Genomic DNA, 16,040 nt, shown 5'->3' on the forward strand with positions numbered 1-16,040 from the left:
GTTTTTATTACTTGTTCCTATTACCACTACACGGTGTTGACCTACTTACATGAAAATACAATGTCAAGATTAAGAAATCTTGTTACAGGTTTCAGTGAGGCTACATCCATCTTTCTTGTTGTTTAGGTAGTGTTAATTCATGAAGATTTCAAATATTATTTGACTGTGTGTAGTGCATGTTCAGTGCTTATTGGTGTGCAGGTTTGAATGTCACCACAGTCATGAACTGTAATCATTTTCAGTGTTGGGTAGCCTACTGTTGCATTCTGCTCAACAGTAGATGACAAATATTCTTACATGCCCTTATAACACTTTAAACTCTTCAGGCAGTTCTGCATTGCATTGTAATTGAACTGGGCTTACATCTGCTTTACTCAGAAGCATGCTACAATCTATGGCATTACATTGATCATTTGCCATTCATTACTGTACAGCCAGGTCTTCCATGAAACTAACTGTGCTAAATAAAGCTGAGCAGTTCCTTGAAGTGACTGAATATACAGCACTTCATCCTTATCTAAAGTTTCCTGTGAGCTGGTTTAGCTACATAATACATAACTGGCAATATTAAGTAAATAGGTAGTCCTAATATAAACTACTGGAGACAGTGTAAATCCACCAATTTTCTCATGCTTATATGTTGTATTTATGTGTGTTATGGGTAAAATGTTTCTAATCTGGCAAAAAAATATAAGTCTTATACATATTTCATTGTTGAAAGCATTGTCACACACTGGTCACACCAATACTTTTTCATATTATTTCACAGATGCCATGGATGGATATTTAATCATATTGATGGATGGATGGAAATATAGATGTAGAACACACCAGTAGGCCTATACTATATTAGATACTGTAGTACTGATCTTAAACCACCATTGTCTGCCCTCTGCACACTTAGTGATAAAATGTTATGCTATTTTACATTTCATTTAAAGCGGCAAATAGTCAAATTATTATAAGGCATAAAAAGTTATTTAAGCTAGGCAAAAATCAATGGCATCCTCAAGAGCTACAGCATCCAAACTAGGATAAAAAGAATCCACATATTCCAGGTTGGATGCTTTGTTTTTAATTTACTAATATTAATAACATATCACCTGATAGTGTTATGTTCTTTATATATTCAACTTATCAGGGGGATGGTTGGGAAGGTAATTACTGATTTATGCACATTACTGTGAGGTTACCAAACACTGGTGCCTCCAGTCGATCTTGCCGCAGTTTTATTTTAATTGTTTCTTTCTTATGTAACTTGTTTTGTTGCTTTCATAAAATGCAGTTTCTATGTAATGTCAGACAGAAAATAAGAAACACTTCCTTAAATTCATGACTCAGAAGTTAAGGACATCTGCATTGTGCACTGTGGTGAGGTTGAATCTGGGCCTAACTGTTATTCGCAATGACAATTAAAATGATATACATACGTTTATAATTTAGTAACAGCGGAGAACATTGTTTAAATAATATTCTATGAGTTTGAGGTTTATAGTTCCTACCGCCGGCCCGTGGGGAGATCAGAGACTTTCTGTTACTGACTAAAGAAAGTCTTGGGCTTTACATAGTAGGCTATGCAAATATGCATGTGTTCCGTGTAGTGAGTCTTTCTTAGGAATTATAGTAACTTTGCAACATACTCACAGTTCTGTTAAAGCCTAGCAAAAACCATCCTGGGATAGTAATTGAACGACTGAGTTCTCAACAATGGTACGTGTAATCCTTGAGCAATAGGATGAAGATAATCATACAATTTGGCATTCATCCTTGGGCTAGTTTTTGCATATTCAATCAAAATCTGCATATTCAATTCATTGAAAAGTAATCCGCCCATCGTGCGTAGATACCATTGATCTGGAATGATCCGGCTGAATTCAAATTGAAAATAAACAGTCTACATGTGTGAAGCCAAATACTGTAGCCTGATGATTACTATCGCAGTTAACTAAAGCAGTGAATTGCGTTTCCGGAAAATATTTCCCCCAAGGTGTGTCAGGTGGTGAGCAAGCACTAGCAGGTGCAGCATATCAGTAAATTGATATCCTCAATCGTGTCTTTTTATTCATGCATTTACTGAAACAAATTAGCACGTCGTTTAGCAATTAGGAAGGCTCAGCCGTGTTCAGCTGTGAAAAATAACTTAATGCCGTCTGCCTTACTTTGCCGGAGATCGCACGACGGCAAACGCAATGCCTTCGCCAATCCCACTGACTCGGTTGCTGCCGAAGAAGTTTTATCCATCTACTGTTCTGGGAGCTTGCAGTAGTCCACTCGTTAAATATGCGAAGGATTCAACTTTACGAGTGCCAACTCAGAGCTTCCACGGCAGAGATGTACACAGAGTGTGTTCGTCTGTCATCAACTGGAAAGAACTGCGGTCTCTTCATCCCATTGGCTCAGGAGGCTTCGGCGCAGTTTACAGAGGGTTTTACTTCGGAGAGACGGTTGCAGTTAAGAAAGTGAGGAAGTGGTCAAAGAACAAGCTAGCATCGAGACAAAGTTTCTGGTCTGAGCTGAATGCAGCTCACCTGCAACATAAAAACATTGTTCGGATAATAGCAGCCACAACTTGCTCGCCTGCAAGTAAGGACAATGAGGATAGTATTGGAACCATATTGATGGAGTATGTAGGATGCACCAATTTACAAAATATAATCTATGGTCCAGCGGATGCATTGGGAAGGGACAGGTGCGTGAAATATTCAAAGGACATTGCAAATGGGCTCCTTTTCTTGCATTCCCATTCCATCGTACACTTGGATCTGAAGCCGGCAAATGTACTTGTCTCTGAAAAGGATGTCTGCAAGATTGCCGATTTTGGGTGTTCCCAGAAATTGGAACTCGATCGGGACTTGTCTCCTGTAGCACCCCACAGGTGTCACATTGGTGGAACGTACACGCACAGAGCACCTGAACTTCTGAAAGGTGATGATGTTACCTTGAAGGCAGACATTTATTCATTTGGTATCACCCTTTGGCAACTGATCACAAGAGAGCAGCCGTATGATCAGTATGATCGACAGCCGGTGTTGTATGCAGTCGTTGCGTATAATTTAAGACCTTCGTTGACAAATGAAGTGTTTCATAAGACTGCCTGGGGACAGGCCTGCAAATCCCTTGTCTGTGAATGTTGGAACGGCGACCCACGAGCAAGACCCAGTTCTAGAGATCTCGTTGTACAATTTGAAATTATGTAGTTAGGCCTGTTCCTTCCTTGTTTGCTTAGGCTTTTATATAATGAAAGCATAGCTAATGTTCTCAATATACTTATTTCATTTGGATTGTTCTAAAAAATAATGAATTAAAGTTTGTTTTACGTGTACATTTTAATCCAGTAGGTTATAGCAAATGCAGGTGCAGTATAGGTTATACGCTTCTTCATAGCTACCAACTTGGTGCCTGCCCTGTAACCAGCGCACTACCTGAAGATGATACGCTGTGATCCGCTAGGGGGCGAAAAAGTCTGGACTTTAGTTCAAGAACTACAACCCATGCGCTGAATATAATGGTTCCTTGGCTATGAGGCTAGAATGTAGTATTTGATAAACTAAATTAACTGGTACGAACGTTAATATGATCACAGGGAAAATATCAGTTAAAAATCTGGATTGAAATAGCTCAGGAACAGCGTTTCCCAGCCCTGTTCTTTGCTTGCATTTTACTTCTCTATCCATTTAGTCACTCCTAAACTGCTGTCAGTGCGTTTTTAAAAATCTGTTGTAGGCTATGTGCCGTTTAGAAGATATTGATCATACATTTGCTTTACCTTTTTTGTCATAGTTTTGATTCTTTAATATTAATTTAAATATAAAGTAAGAATTTTAATGTTGCATATGTTTTGTAATCTTTGCTGCTGATTCTTTAAAATGGTGTAACCCTGTTTTACCTGTTGTGTGAAATTTAATTAAAATGTATTCCAGTATGTCTTGTGTACTGTAATCAATGGGGGGGGGGGGGGGTCTTGCTGGCACATTAATCATTGCTAAATAACACCAGTATACATTCAGCTGAGGTAATTATCAAAGTGTTTTGTTATTAAATTATGTAGGGTTGTCACATTATGCTGATGACAGGGCCATTTTGACACAGTGTGGGACTATACATTTGTAGCCTGTATGGTCTGGGAAAAAATAGAGGAATTGAGAAGGTGATCTCTTAACTGAGGTTTTACATTTTCTGTATCAAACCCACATGTATTTTACAAGTAAACCCACAGCTGTTAATGTTGAAATGTGTGGTGTTCCTTTTGTATGCTCCAAAGTTTTAAATAGCTGGGTCTGAGGTTTCATCGTAAGTTATCCAAAGAATATCCAAAGTATTAAAACTGACACAATTTAGGAATTTGTGTGAGATGTTTCTCAGGGCCTAGCTTGGGAGCTGACAGTATCTGATATATGCATTATTCCATGATCTGACCATGTTTTAAAATGAATGTATAGGTTTCTGGCCTTGTTTTGGCAGGCTAAAGCACAGGCTGTGGATCTAAATGGGGGAATCCATGGACTCTAAATCAGGTAAAGTATATACATAAGTATATGTATTAGGCATTAATGTGTGGAACTATATATATAATATATATATTGCCTGATGGATTATTTGTCAACATAGCTGAATTCATGCATCTTGTCTTGGCTCTGTGGTTGGCTGAGGAGGTCAGGCCTCAGATTCTGCAGCAGTGCTAATCAGATTGACCACCTTGGGTTTCTGTTGTATGGACCTGATAATTCATGTATTTGTGTTACTGTAGCAATTTCATACCCTGGTTGTTGACTTATGCCTTCCCTTGGTTCCAGTGTAGAGTACAATGGGGAATGAAATTTCCAGGAGGGCCACATTGCCTTTAAGGAGCAGAGTCAGGCAGATTTTGTTTCCATGGGTTGAAATGCTTGGTGGGAACTGGTGCTTATGAATGCCAGGGCCCTATATAGAACTAGGTATTACTAATACATTTTTAAAATGTTTCTTTCTATATGACAAAACATTCATCTTAAACTCATTTTAAACCGAGACAGAATCTATGCGGTTAGACATACTATCAAATTTTAGGATACTTTGGGGTTCGCTGGTGAGATGAGTGTCCACCAAAGTTTTGTGCAGTTTATGTTTTTGTGCATAATTTGCATTCTAGCAATGGCTTTGCCGATGGAACAAATAAATCGATACTTATCTCTGTATGGATTGTGTTTGTAATGGCATAAAACATCAAAACCCTCCGATAAAACTGTTAGACGCCCCTCACAAGCACTCCCACTGAACTCACTAAAACAGAGAAATCTGGGAGGGTACTCGGAACGTTGCCGTCACGCTGTCGCGAAATCCAATTGGTGCTTATGGTATGGCGCAAAGGTCGCACAGTACCCGTATGAGGAGTATATGTGTTTCGCAGCAGGCCTAAAGCGGTCCTTTTTGTGAAGTGGTGAGAGAGAGGAGTGTACTTCCTGGCTCACCGCTGTTCGCATCCAATCCTACGAATAAGTCGGTCAGGAATACTTAAAAATGGTGAGCGTTACAAATGTTGTTAGCTATGTAATATGGGTTGCTGGCGAGCAAACTATCTCTATATTGTATTTCGAGCGGGCCGCTGTTGACCGTGTCAAGAATGAGCTTAGCTAACTAGCTAACAGTACCGCACGTGTCCGTGTTGAACTGAAGCGGCCAGTTTTAATGAACGGTTCTCTGGGTACTTAGCAGAATTGTTTCAGAACAAAATAAACGATTAGATAACATACGAATTCGCTAGGTACCAGGCGATAATTGATTCTGCCATGGCAGTTCAACCAAATGACCGTGGCTGAAGTATTTTCGGTAGCAAGCGGCGGAGCTAGTTAGTCGTTTTGTCATTGGTTAACTAGCGAACTGGCTAGTAAGACGTGTGTCATAATGTCAGTTTGTTCAAGACTCTGAAGACATTGCAGATCTTAGATTAACTCGACTAACGATTGTTGTACATTCTGTCATTGCAGGCATTTAAGGACACCGGCAAAGCGCCTGTTGAGGCGGAAGTCGCAATCCATCGCATCAGAATTACTCTGACCAGCCGCAACGTCAAGTCCCTGGAAAAGGGTAAGATGTTTGCCTGCCGAGGGGGGTCTGCATTTCATCAAAATCAAACCAGAGCAATAATTTCACAGGATTGTCTGTTTACTTCACTGGCTATGAGGATAACATTTTGAAATGAAAAAAATGCTGATTTGTTTATACGCTATTCTGAGCCATGTGTATTAAACGAGTACATTAGTGAATTTTGGTAAGCCTACATCTTACAACATATCCCACTGTGCCAATTTTACACCCACAGTGTGTGCAGACCTGATCCGTGGCGCTAAAGAGAAGAACCTGAAAGTCAAAGGGCCTGTCCGCATGCCAACCAAGGTAAACCTCGCCATCCAGGCATCCCTACTGTGAAATTGTGGAAATTGTCAATGGCATAATGAATTTGAGAATAGACTTGAAAGGTGTTGATAGGCTTGTTTGGACCAGCACAAGATTTGGAAGTTTTAGTGCTGCAGCATAAAATATTAACTTCTAATGCTCATAAAATGATTTCTGTCTCTCTCACCTCAGACTCTACGTATCACAACCAGGAAGACTCCTTGTGGTGAAGGTTCTAAAACATGGGACCGGTTCCAGATGCGCATCCACAAGCGTCTCATTGATCTGCACAGCCCGTCTGAAATTGTCAAGCAGATCACTTCCATCAGCATTGAGCCTGGTGTAGAAGTCGAGGTCACCATTGCAGATGCATAAATGTATTTTTTGCCACTGTAATAAATGGTCTGAAATGACAAATTGTTTTTCTCTCTTAAGGTATTGCAATTGCTGTGTCTGTTATCTGTGGTTTAGTCATTGGAGTTCTTTACACTTAACACAGCAGTGCAGGGTTTCTAAATGTAAATGTATACAGTGGAGTTGGGAACTCCAGACCTTGAGGTTTTCAGTCTTTTCTGGTTTTTGGTATGATGAAGCACCACGCCAAAACACTGGTGGTGAAAGTGTGTGTGTACTGGATGCCATTATGAAGTGTTAAAATCCTCTAACTTCTGAAACGCCACAGGAGAAATTTAGATTTGATCACATTAGCATAAGCAGAGCTGAGAACCTAAATCTAAAATGCTACATGGGATATCATCAGAAGTTTTCACTTGGCAGAAGGATGAAGCGGTTTTGCAGCTAAGGTGTATTCCCTCCTGTGGGACATCAGGAGTGAATTCTAAAAACTTTACTTTAGTCCTTTAGGACATAAAAACCCTACTAATTTTGAACTGTGTTTTAAGATGTAAAGTGGTCTGATAAGTTGTTCCCATTGGCTACATTTCAGAATAACAGGCATTTTTACCTTGGTGTCCCAGTGATCTGGTTGATCTATCAACAGACATTGAAACAAGCTGTCAGATTAGCCCATAGTTCAGACTTGTAACTAGCATGAGCACCAGAAGTCTGTGATAAACACTGAAACATTTTACATTGGTAAAGGTCAGCATAGATTCAACGTCAAAGATTGTTTAAAACACTTCTCAAACTCAAAAGTGGAGGGAACTTTTCTCTTAAAATTCTTGAGCAAATATGCCTTTGTGTAGTTGCAGGTGAGGGAAAAGGGTAAAGGGGGCTTGTCTTGAAAACACGTCAGAAAACCTTAAGTAGCTGATCTCGCAGATCATGAACCATGTATAGAACCCACTTGAGAATGTAGTTCTAGCACTAAACATCAATATTTGCCTTATATGCGTCTTATGTTGAAAGCTTATTCCAATTGTGTTCCTTACAGTTACAGTGGTAAGGCATTGCTTTTTTGACAATCAGAACACTTCATAATTAGTAAGGATGTTTGTTAAGTAAGAAATAACATTATACCTTATGTAAAAAATATATTTACAGCATTTTTCCCCATTTAGGCACTGATGTGAACCAACAGCAAATCTTTGTTCTTGAAATTCATTTATTTTATTTTGACATTGTGGGAACATTGTTTGGCATCTATGGCACATTCAGATCAATAGTGATTTATATTTTGTGCATTCCCAACATGATGTGCTTTGAAAGAATGTGTGCCCTGACCAAAGGAGGTTTGAGAATTACATATTTGGGAGATACTACTACATTCTTTGGCCCTGATTGAAAAACCTCGACTAGACTCTTGTGTTTTTTTTTTAGTTGTGCAAAAAGTTGTATTCAACAGGTCTGCCGATTTCGGAAGAGGGTTACTCTTTTCATCAATATTCTGACTAAATGCGAAATAGCCTTTTTATGTGAAGGTAGTGAAACTAGTCTCGCAGACTAACAAACAATTTAGTGATTTTGCAGTGACAGCTTATTCAATTACTTGTTCACCGAATAAAAGATCAGTTGATATCCTTCCGTGTACAATATTTCCTTAAGGCACTAAACGCGCTATTTTCAAAAGAAAATAAAGGCATGGTTAGCAATCAAGGAAACAGCAAGACTCACCTGTGTTAATTAGAGAATAATAGGCAGGTGATGCTGGTACAATATAGGGCTAAAGGGAACTCCTACTCTTAATTCAGCCATAGTTGTGTTGTTTCTACAGAACTCCACAGTCATTGTGCGTCTTTGCTGTCTTTCTGTGGGAAAATAAAAACAACCTTAAATTGCGTCTCCCTCTCCCCCATCCACTGTTTGCCACAACTGGTTTAAAATTTGGCCTCTTTTGTTCGTAAGTATAAGTTACGTTTTATGGATGTTCATTTGAGAGGGCTAGTGTTTTGTAAGACGCAGGCTGTCTTGACTGCTTTGCAGAAATGTCGACTATAAACGACTCGACGAGTGAAGGCACAGTTCTCGTGCACCCTGATCTGGATGCGATGGAGTCAACGCGTAATGAGCTACATCTCGGTAATTCGCATAAGGGAGGGCTGTCAGACATATCGACGATTTCCTCAATTGTTTCAACTCAGGTACTATTATTTTTAAAACCTATGTTTCCTTTCTCCTTTTCTTTAATCTTACCATAGTGTTAAATAGCTAGCAATGGCAGTAGGGTGAAATTAAGTATCGGTTCAAATTAACGTGGAATAAACTTGGTGATATTATTACATGGTTTCTGTTCTGATTTCAGCCTTTCTTTTTCAGAGTGAGACTATTGGCAGTGCAGAACAGCATCATCTTAAGGTTTACCTAAGGGTCAGGCCATTTTCCAAAGACGAGATATCTAACGATGAAGATCAGGTAAACATGACAGCCCTTGTCACAGTTTACATGAAACATTTGTTGTCTAAGTACATTCTATTTATGCCCCTCTCTCTCACACCAGGGTTGTGTAGTTTTGGAAAATGCCCAAACTGCCTTGTTGCAAGCTCCAAAGGGATCAGCAACTCTGAAGAGCTGTGAGAAAGGCATTGGGCAGGCTTTGCATAAGTTCACCTTCTCCCAGGTTAGGTTGTGTGGTGGTGATCATTTTATGGCATGTGACTTTGCCAATCTGTCTTTTTGGAAATACATTTGCCAATGATGCTAAATGGACTAGATTTTGTAAGTTTGGAATGGGTGATACATTTTGATCATTCATGGCTCAGGTTTACTCTTTGTTCAGATCTTTGGTCCTGAGACTGACCAAGCCAGCTTTTTTGGAAGCACTATAAAAAGCCAAGTGCAGGATTTCCTAGAAGGCAAGAATGCCCTCATCTTCACATATGGAGTGACAAATGCAGGCAAAACCCACACAATTCAGGGTGAGTCTGTTGGTAAACCTTTTGTATGTTACTCACATTATGAATGAACATTCACACACACACAGTTCCTTCCTTTAGATATGTACCATAACCCTTAACCATTTTAGTCAGAAAAACCTAAACATTTTTCAGGTTCTCACAAGGATCCTGGTCTATTACCCCGAGCAATCAATGTGATCTTCGAGCATATTAAAGGGAAGCAGTATGATCAAATGGATCTGAAACCATATCTCAGCAGCGATGTCCAGTATCTGGATCCTAATCAAGTCAAACAAGAGAAAAGTGCAAAAGCTGCTGTGTTTGCTTTGTTGAAGGAGGTTAGTGTGTAAAGTTTGTACTTAACTGTCATACATGGCAATGGTTCAATCTGGAATGAAGGGGGTGACTTTGTTCTGAAGAAGGTGCTTGCAAAATGGTGCCATGATAATCCTGCAATGCTGAATTAAATTTGAGTTGCTCTCCTCCATGCAGCTGTCAGATATTTGCATTTGCTCAAGTTAATTCGTGCTGCTTAATGTTGTATAGGGCATCTGACAACATTCCAGTAAAATTTGGGGTGGTCTTCCAAATAGCTCCATACTACTTCTGATAAGTGCCCTGTTCATCATGCAGAGAGTACTGATTTGCATTCAACAAGTGATTTAAATACCCATACCGTTATGGCATTTGTATTCCATATGATTACATGTGGGCAGGCATGGTTTACCACAAGTAAAACGATGTCAAAATGTAATTGTTAGAAGATAAAATGTTTTAATTGCAAGAAGGATTACATGCTCTAGTGTATTACGTTAGATGTAGATGTAATGCTTTAGAGTGGTGAAAATGTTTAAGGAGTAGAAGCCCTTGCGTTTTACATAAAACTAAATGTCTCAAACAATGGTTTTTGCAATATGCAATGCTGCACTGGTTACAAAGCTGTACTAGGTCTATCTGTAACATCAGCCAAAAAAAATATTAGGTGGTATCCTGGAATACACTGACGATCTGATGTAACCCGTTAACCAAGAATCTCATCTTATAAAAACGTACGGCTATGTGGGTAGGCATAAATGCTAGCTTTGCTAACTCTTACGTAAATTTTAATAAGCTAATAACTGGTATGGTACCTTAGCTTGGTGAAGTGTATCTTGTACCTCAGTAAAACCGAGTAGTTTCATGTTGACTGTAATCCATTTTAAGTCTTGTTACCCATGGTTAACCTTGCTTCACATCTTCCTCTTTCAAACAGGAAACCGAACTACATGCAAAAGCAAGCGGAGGTTCGGCCAACACATCAACTTCTTCGGCATCCAGTTTGTGTTTCTCATCAGTATCCTATGATCAAACAGGTAATCTGTGCCCTCTACAGGTGACATTAAATGGGTACTGTACTCTTTTTGCACTTAAACCGAAGTTCAAAGACCATTTTTTTTTCCTCATCAGTTGACTGCACTGAGACAGCCCCTGAAAAGGAAAGGCACCAGTTTTCTGTGTGGGTGTCTTTCTATGAAATTTATAATGAGTCCGTATATGACCTGCTGCAGCCTATCCCCTGTGCCAAGAACAAGAAGCGCAGTGCCCTGAGGGTCTGTGAAGACAGCTCCGGAAATTCATATGTTAGAGGCAAGTCCTGCATGTGCCTGCAATTCTGTGCTTGGTGACATGGGGAAAAAGAAATTAAATGATCCGGAATCTGGAACGGCATACCTTGAAGTTGAAGTCCTGTACAGACGAAGTTTATATTGTCATTCAATCATGGATCTTTAGATATTTTTTCTGTTTATTAATGAACAAGTATTGTTTTGTTCTCAGATTTAAAGTGGATCAATATCCAAAATGTGGAGGAAGGTTGCAGAATTTTGAGAATTGGCAATAAAAACAGAAGTGCTGCTTCCACAAAGTTGAACCAATCGTCAAGCAGAAGGTACAGATTGCTTATCCATTTATTTATGGGTTAAAGGTGTATTGTGCATGTCACTAGATGTTTTTGTTTCCTGGTTTCGGAGACAGGTATCATGAAATGTTGTTCATTTTTAGGCTCCACACAATTTGAATTCACCTTTTAGTGTGCCTCCAAATTCATTACCACAGACCTTGCATACATTCAGAACGAGTATTGAGCACCCTTGTTAGTACAGATTCTTTTTTGACTGTACTGTACAATGCAGTTTTGCTTTAGTGTGTTCAACCTTGGTCCTGAACTGTGCAAGTGTGTCAAGTCAATAAAATGACTCCCCCATCATACTTTGCAATCGCACAGTAAGGAGGAAGAGATGTATAGTTTGTATTCTAACCCCATTGGAATAGAGCTATTAGCACTGGCATTGAAACCTGATATTGACTAGGCTGACGTGAAGAGTTGTTATTAGTTTATGTACTGAGACTGATGGAGGATTGAGGGGAGTTGCAGAAATGAAGCTGTGTGTGTAGTTAAAATGGTACGTTGGAAGAAGGTGGTGATTGGTGATATTTCCTTTTCTCTTTGCAGCCATAGCATATTTACCATCAAACTCTTGAAAGTTGAAGGTCCTGAGGTCCAGAGGATATCAGAGTAAGTTTAAAATCATGGCTTGAATCTGAAACGCATGTTCTTGCTAGTGTTGAGCTTTGCTGTGAATGTTGTTTAAATCTAGACCCCTTGATCACATGGTATTTTATGTTGTCAGACTATCTCTTTGTGACTTGGCTGGCTCTGAAAGATGCAATAAGACTAAGACATTTGGGGAGCGCTTGAAGGAAGCTGGAAACATCAATACCTCCCTACTCATTTTGGGAAAGTGCATAGCCGGGCTCCGCCACAGCGACAGGTGGGAAATTTAGCTATAGACGTGCTTTGTGGGGCAGTGATAAGTTGTCAGCATCTCATTTATTTCACTTCTGCAAGTCTTTGTCCATTTAATGCCTGAACCCGACTTTAAAGATCTGTCAGCTGTAAGAACTAATGTTTTAAATTTATTTGATCTTACAAATGTAGAAGAGTTTACCCTTAAATTTAACATTGACTGGTCACATTGTAAGAAATGTCTTCAAATGACATTACCACTTAGAGCAATTATGTTTGATCTGAACTGAAATGTCTTTGTGTTTCCACTACTGGAGGAGCTCAAGGTTTGTACTTTTCTCTGGTTTCTGTTAGAATAAAAAGCAACTACATTCCCTTCCGTGAGAGCAAACTGACCAGACTATTCCAGTCTGTGTTCTGCGGGAAGGGCAGGGCCTGCATGATTGTCAACATAAACCAGTGTGCCTCTACCTACGACGAGACTCTTCATGTCATGAAGTTTTCAGCTGTTGCCAAGCAGGTCTGTCACAGTGTCAGCCAGTAGTCAAATTTCATCAACAACCTGGGATTCCATAGGTTTCCTGCAAGGATTTCAGAATTACTCAGTTGGACCATAGAACTGAAGTTCATGCGGACACATGTCTTGTGGCTTATTTGTCCAGTGTTCACTGAACACATGCCACATTTGCTCTTAATAATGAATTATGCAAGTTGAGATGAATTGGAGTTGAGTTTCACCAATGGCTTATCACTTTGGAGTTTTTAAAAATGTTATAAGACAGTGGTTTGAAGTATTTTGTATGTTTGTTGGTACACCGGGTCTTTACTTTTGGAAGGCACATGTGCATTTCAGGTGGTCCAGATCATACCAACAAAGTCCTTGGAGAGCCTGGCCCCTAGACTGATGGGAAGGGATGGGAAACCCTTTCTGAAGAATGGGGTAATCGATGGAGAGGCTTTGGACAGTTTCCTTTCAGAGGAAGAGCTCCTGGATGAGGAGGATGAAGCAGAGATGTCCATTCTGCCCCAGGAGGTACTGCAGAACCCAGTTCATATATGGGCCCTCACCTTCCGTTTCACACACAAGTGCAAATATCCTTTATTTATTTGACTGTCCTCCCATGGGCTGGGCAGGGTGGCTATCAAGGGAGGTCATTTCTCAGCCCATTAAAACGCAATCCCTCCCTTTTCAAGGAGCTCCTGAACATCATTGAGAATCTAAAAGAGAAGTTGCTCACCGAGCGGCGTAAGAACCTGGTCCAGGAGATTGAGATCCGGAAAGAGATGGGCGATGCCATGCTGCAACAGCTGATGGAGAGTGAGGAACTGAGGAGGTGCGGGTTTGGTGTGTGAGAGCGACTCTGAGCTGTCACTCTCTCTCAGGAATATGCTGAAGTGTAGCATAGTGGTAAGGAGCAGGACTCGTAACCAAAAGATTGCCAGTTTGATTCCCTGCTGGGGCACTGCTGTTGTACCCTTGGACAAGATACTTAATCCAGAACTGCCTCAGTAAATATCCAGCTGTATAAATGAGTAACATGTAACAAAATAATATATAGCGACTTACATTAGAGTCTCTGCTAAATGCTAATAATGTAATGAGTAGAGCTCTTGCTACCAACCTTTGAAAGGAGTATGGGCGAGCACAGTTTTAAAGGGCCAGTCTTTGCTTCAAAAGCCGACAGATAGCAGAACTGAAGGAAGGCTATGAGGAGAAGCTGGAAAACACCTTTGAGCTCTACAAGGATGCCCTCAAAGAGCATGCCTACCAGTGTGCACTTGAGCAGATAGAGGACCAGTACGTGCCTGTGGATGAGTTCTTTGCTGAACAGGAAAAAGTTGAGGTATGCTTTAATTCTATGATGCATGCTTGTCAACCCCTTCTGTCTGAAAGGCAAATGTTCCCATTATCATTAGCAAACCAGGTTAAAATGTTCCTGAGTATAGCTTGCTCGGCTCCCCAATATATGTGCACATTACCAAGTTGGAGTAAAAAGCATAGGATTTCATTTCCTCCAGCCGGATCAGTATGAGGCAGGAAGTTAAAATCCCGAGAATCTCGCACACTTAGGGCCATCCAGCAGGTGTAGAGTCACGCCGTCAGATGGTGACACGTAGGAATGTCCTCTTCTCCGTTTTGTGCTTCAGGAGCTCAGGAGAAAGGTGATGGAGCTGGAACAGAAGCGCCGAGGTTCTACAGAGGCCTCGTCTGTGGCTCTGACTGTGGAGAGCGCCGTTCAGTGCTCCCCAGATCCCCCAGCACAGGAGGCGCCTCAAGGTCTGTACATTTGTTTGTTGAACCGTATCCACTATACTCATGTTCATGTTGGCAGTTATGAAGAATATATAAGGATCATGGAAGGTATTTGTTAGTGTACTACTATAGCTTGAGGCATTATAGCATTGTGAGAAATGTATATTTTACAAACATTTAAATTGCATTAAATTTAATTTTTTTTGCTCTTTGTGGTTGCGCACATAAGAGGCTGTAAGAGAGGAAAATCTTTTTGGCATCAAAATTTGATAAAAGCAAGTTGTGCTCAGCACTAATGAGACCATTAGTGTATTATATTTGTCTTCCCATTATCTTATGGCACTGTCAAAATCATACAGCATAACCTTGGGAGTACAATGCATGTAAATGGGCAACTCTGTGATGAAACAATGAAGTAGATACCAGCAGCCAAGTAAATTAAATTAGAATAAAAAGAACTGTACTCATGGTTTTGTTTTTTATATATATATATATAGATTTGGAAAGATACAAAGCACTTTATGAGGCAAAATGTACTGCTGAAAATCTCTGCGAAAGAAAGGAGGAGGTAAGTGTCTTTGAAATACAGATTCTCAAAGTACATGTCTTAAACAAGTGCAGAACGCAACATGGCAGGTTTGTAATGAACTGGATCACTTTAATTTGACAGTGATTATGTAGCTGGAATGGACAGTTCTCTCCTGACATGTTCAAACCTAAGTGATGCTTTTTCTGTAGACTATTCAGTCATTGGAAAGGAAGATCGAAGAGCTGACAGAAACGCTCCAGGAAGCAGGAGAGAGCTTTCTGGAAAAATCAGCTGAAATTGAGACTCTCAAAAAGAGGCTAGCTGACCAGGTGAACAGGAGATGTACATGTTGCTTATGCTTAATTATTTCATTGTATGCATCATTAAAACTGCAACAACACTAAAAGCTGCCAACACATGTTTGGTTATAGTTTTAATTAAGTGATTAATTGAAAAGTACATCAGTTAGGGTGCCACAGAGTTCTTCCTTGTGTGTTAAGCTGTTTGCCGCTTCTCACAGGCACATGAGATGGACAGACTGCAGAATGACTTGGCTGAAAAAGAAAGTTTGGTTTCCTCTCTGAGAGAAGAGCTGACAAAGCTTTCAAAAGAGTCCTCCAGCCAATCGAAACCCAGGAAAGGCCTTCTGGCTAACATTAAGGAGTCAGTCACATCTCCCCGGAAAGGTCCCCTCAGCAGGACCCTGAGGAAGTCTGTAAGGGCCACTACCCCTTCCACCCTGAAGAAGAAGCCCTGCCACTGAGAAGTGGGCTTTTTATTATTTGTATTACTTTTTAATGTGTAATA

At 40.1% G+C, this 16,040-nt stretch overlaps 3 protein-coding genes and 1 non-coding gene across 4 annotated transcripts; all 4 read left to right on the forward strand.

Annotated features, from left to right (window-relative positions):
- The first annotated feature begins 2,189 nt into the window (after window positions 1–2,189).
- On the forward strand, window positions 2,190–3,197 carry mos (v-mos Moloney murine sarcoma viral oncogene homolog). The gene has a single exon (XM_036518121.1). It carries the CDS (start codon window positions 2,190–2,192, stop codon window positions 3,195–3,197), a length of 1,008 nt encoding a protein of 335 aa, XP_036374014.1.
- Window positions 3,198–5,391: 2,194 nt separating this feature from the next.
- On the forward strand, window positions 5,392–6,789 carry rps20 (ribosomal protein S20). Its single transcript, XM_036521766.1, has 4 exons — window positions 5,392–5,499; window positions 5,964–6,063; window positions 6,299–6,372; window positions 6,565–6,789. The coding sequence occupies exons 1-4, from the start codon at window positions 5,497–5,499 to the stop codon at window positions 6,745–6,747; spliced, it is 360 nt and encodes a 119-aa protein (XP_036377659.1). The 5' UTR covers window positions 5,392–5,496; the 3' UTR covers window positions 6,748–6,789.
- LOC118773877 lies at window positions 6,151–6,218 on the forward strand. The gene has a single exon (XR_005004787.1). It is a non-coding gene; the product is annotated as a small nucleolar RNA U54 (small nucleolar RNA).
- A 1,967-nt stretch (window positions 6,790–8,756) lies between the features above and the next one.
- On the forward strand, window positions 8,757–16,037 carry zgc:56231 (uncharacterized protein LOC406257 homolog). Its single transcript, XM_036518136.1, has 18 exons — window positions 8,757–8,912; window positions 9,088–9,183; window positions 9,269–9,388; window positions 9,548–9,686; window positions 9,819–10,003; window positions 10,918–11,017; window positions 11,112–11,291; window positions 11,481–11,592; window positions 12,157–12,219; window positions 12,335–12,475; window positions 12,805–12,974; window positions 13,287–13,483; window positions 13,645–13,784; window positions 14,129–14,294; window positions 14,599–14,728; window positions 15,202–15,272; window positions 15,443–15,562; window positions 15,754–16,037. The coding sequence occupies exons 1-18, from the start codon at window positions 8,757–8,759 to the stop codon at window positions 15,994–15,996; spliced, it is 2,529 nt and encodes an 842-aa protein (XP_036374029.1). The 3' UTR covers window positions 15,997–16,037.
- Window positions 16,038–16,040: the final 3 nt, after the last annotated feature.

This window comes from Megalops cyprinoides, chromosome 2, assembly GCF_013368585.1.
Source record: "Megalops cyprinoides isolate fMegCyp1 chromosome 2, fMegCyp1.pri, whole genome shotgun sequence".
NCBI lineage: Eukaryota > Metazoa > Chordata > Actinopteri > Elopiformes > Megalopidae > Megalops > Megalops cyprinoides.

Bases quoted from the DNA above. Each gene is read 5' to 3' on its own strand.
- rps20 (XM_036521766.1), top strand. The intron at 6,064-6,298 runs GTAAGATGTTTG...TTACACCCACAG, and splicing joins CGTCAAGTCCCTGGAAAAGG to TGTGTGCAGACCTGATCCGT. The intron at 6,373-6,564 runs GTAAACCTCGCC...CTCTCACCTCAG, and splicing joins CTGTCCGCATGCCAACCAAG to ACTCTACGTATCACAACCAG.
- mos (XM_036518121.1), top strand. From the start codon at position 2,190: ATGCCTTCGCCAATCCCACTGACTCGGTTGCTGCCGAAGAAGTTTTAT.
- zgc:56231 (XM_036518136.1), top strand. From the start codon at position 8,757: ATGTCGACTATAAACGACTCGACGAGTGAAGGCACAGTTCTCGTGCAC. The intron at 9,687-9,818 runs GTGAGTCTGTTG...AACATTTTTCAG, and splicing joins CAAAACCCACACAATTCAGG to GTTCTCACAAGGATCCTGGT. The intron at 13,484-13,644 runs GTACTGCAGAAC...TCCCTTTTCAAG, and splicing joins TGTCCATTCTGCCCCAGGAG to GAGCTCCTGAACATCATTGA.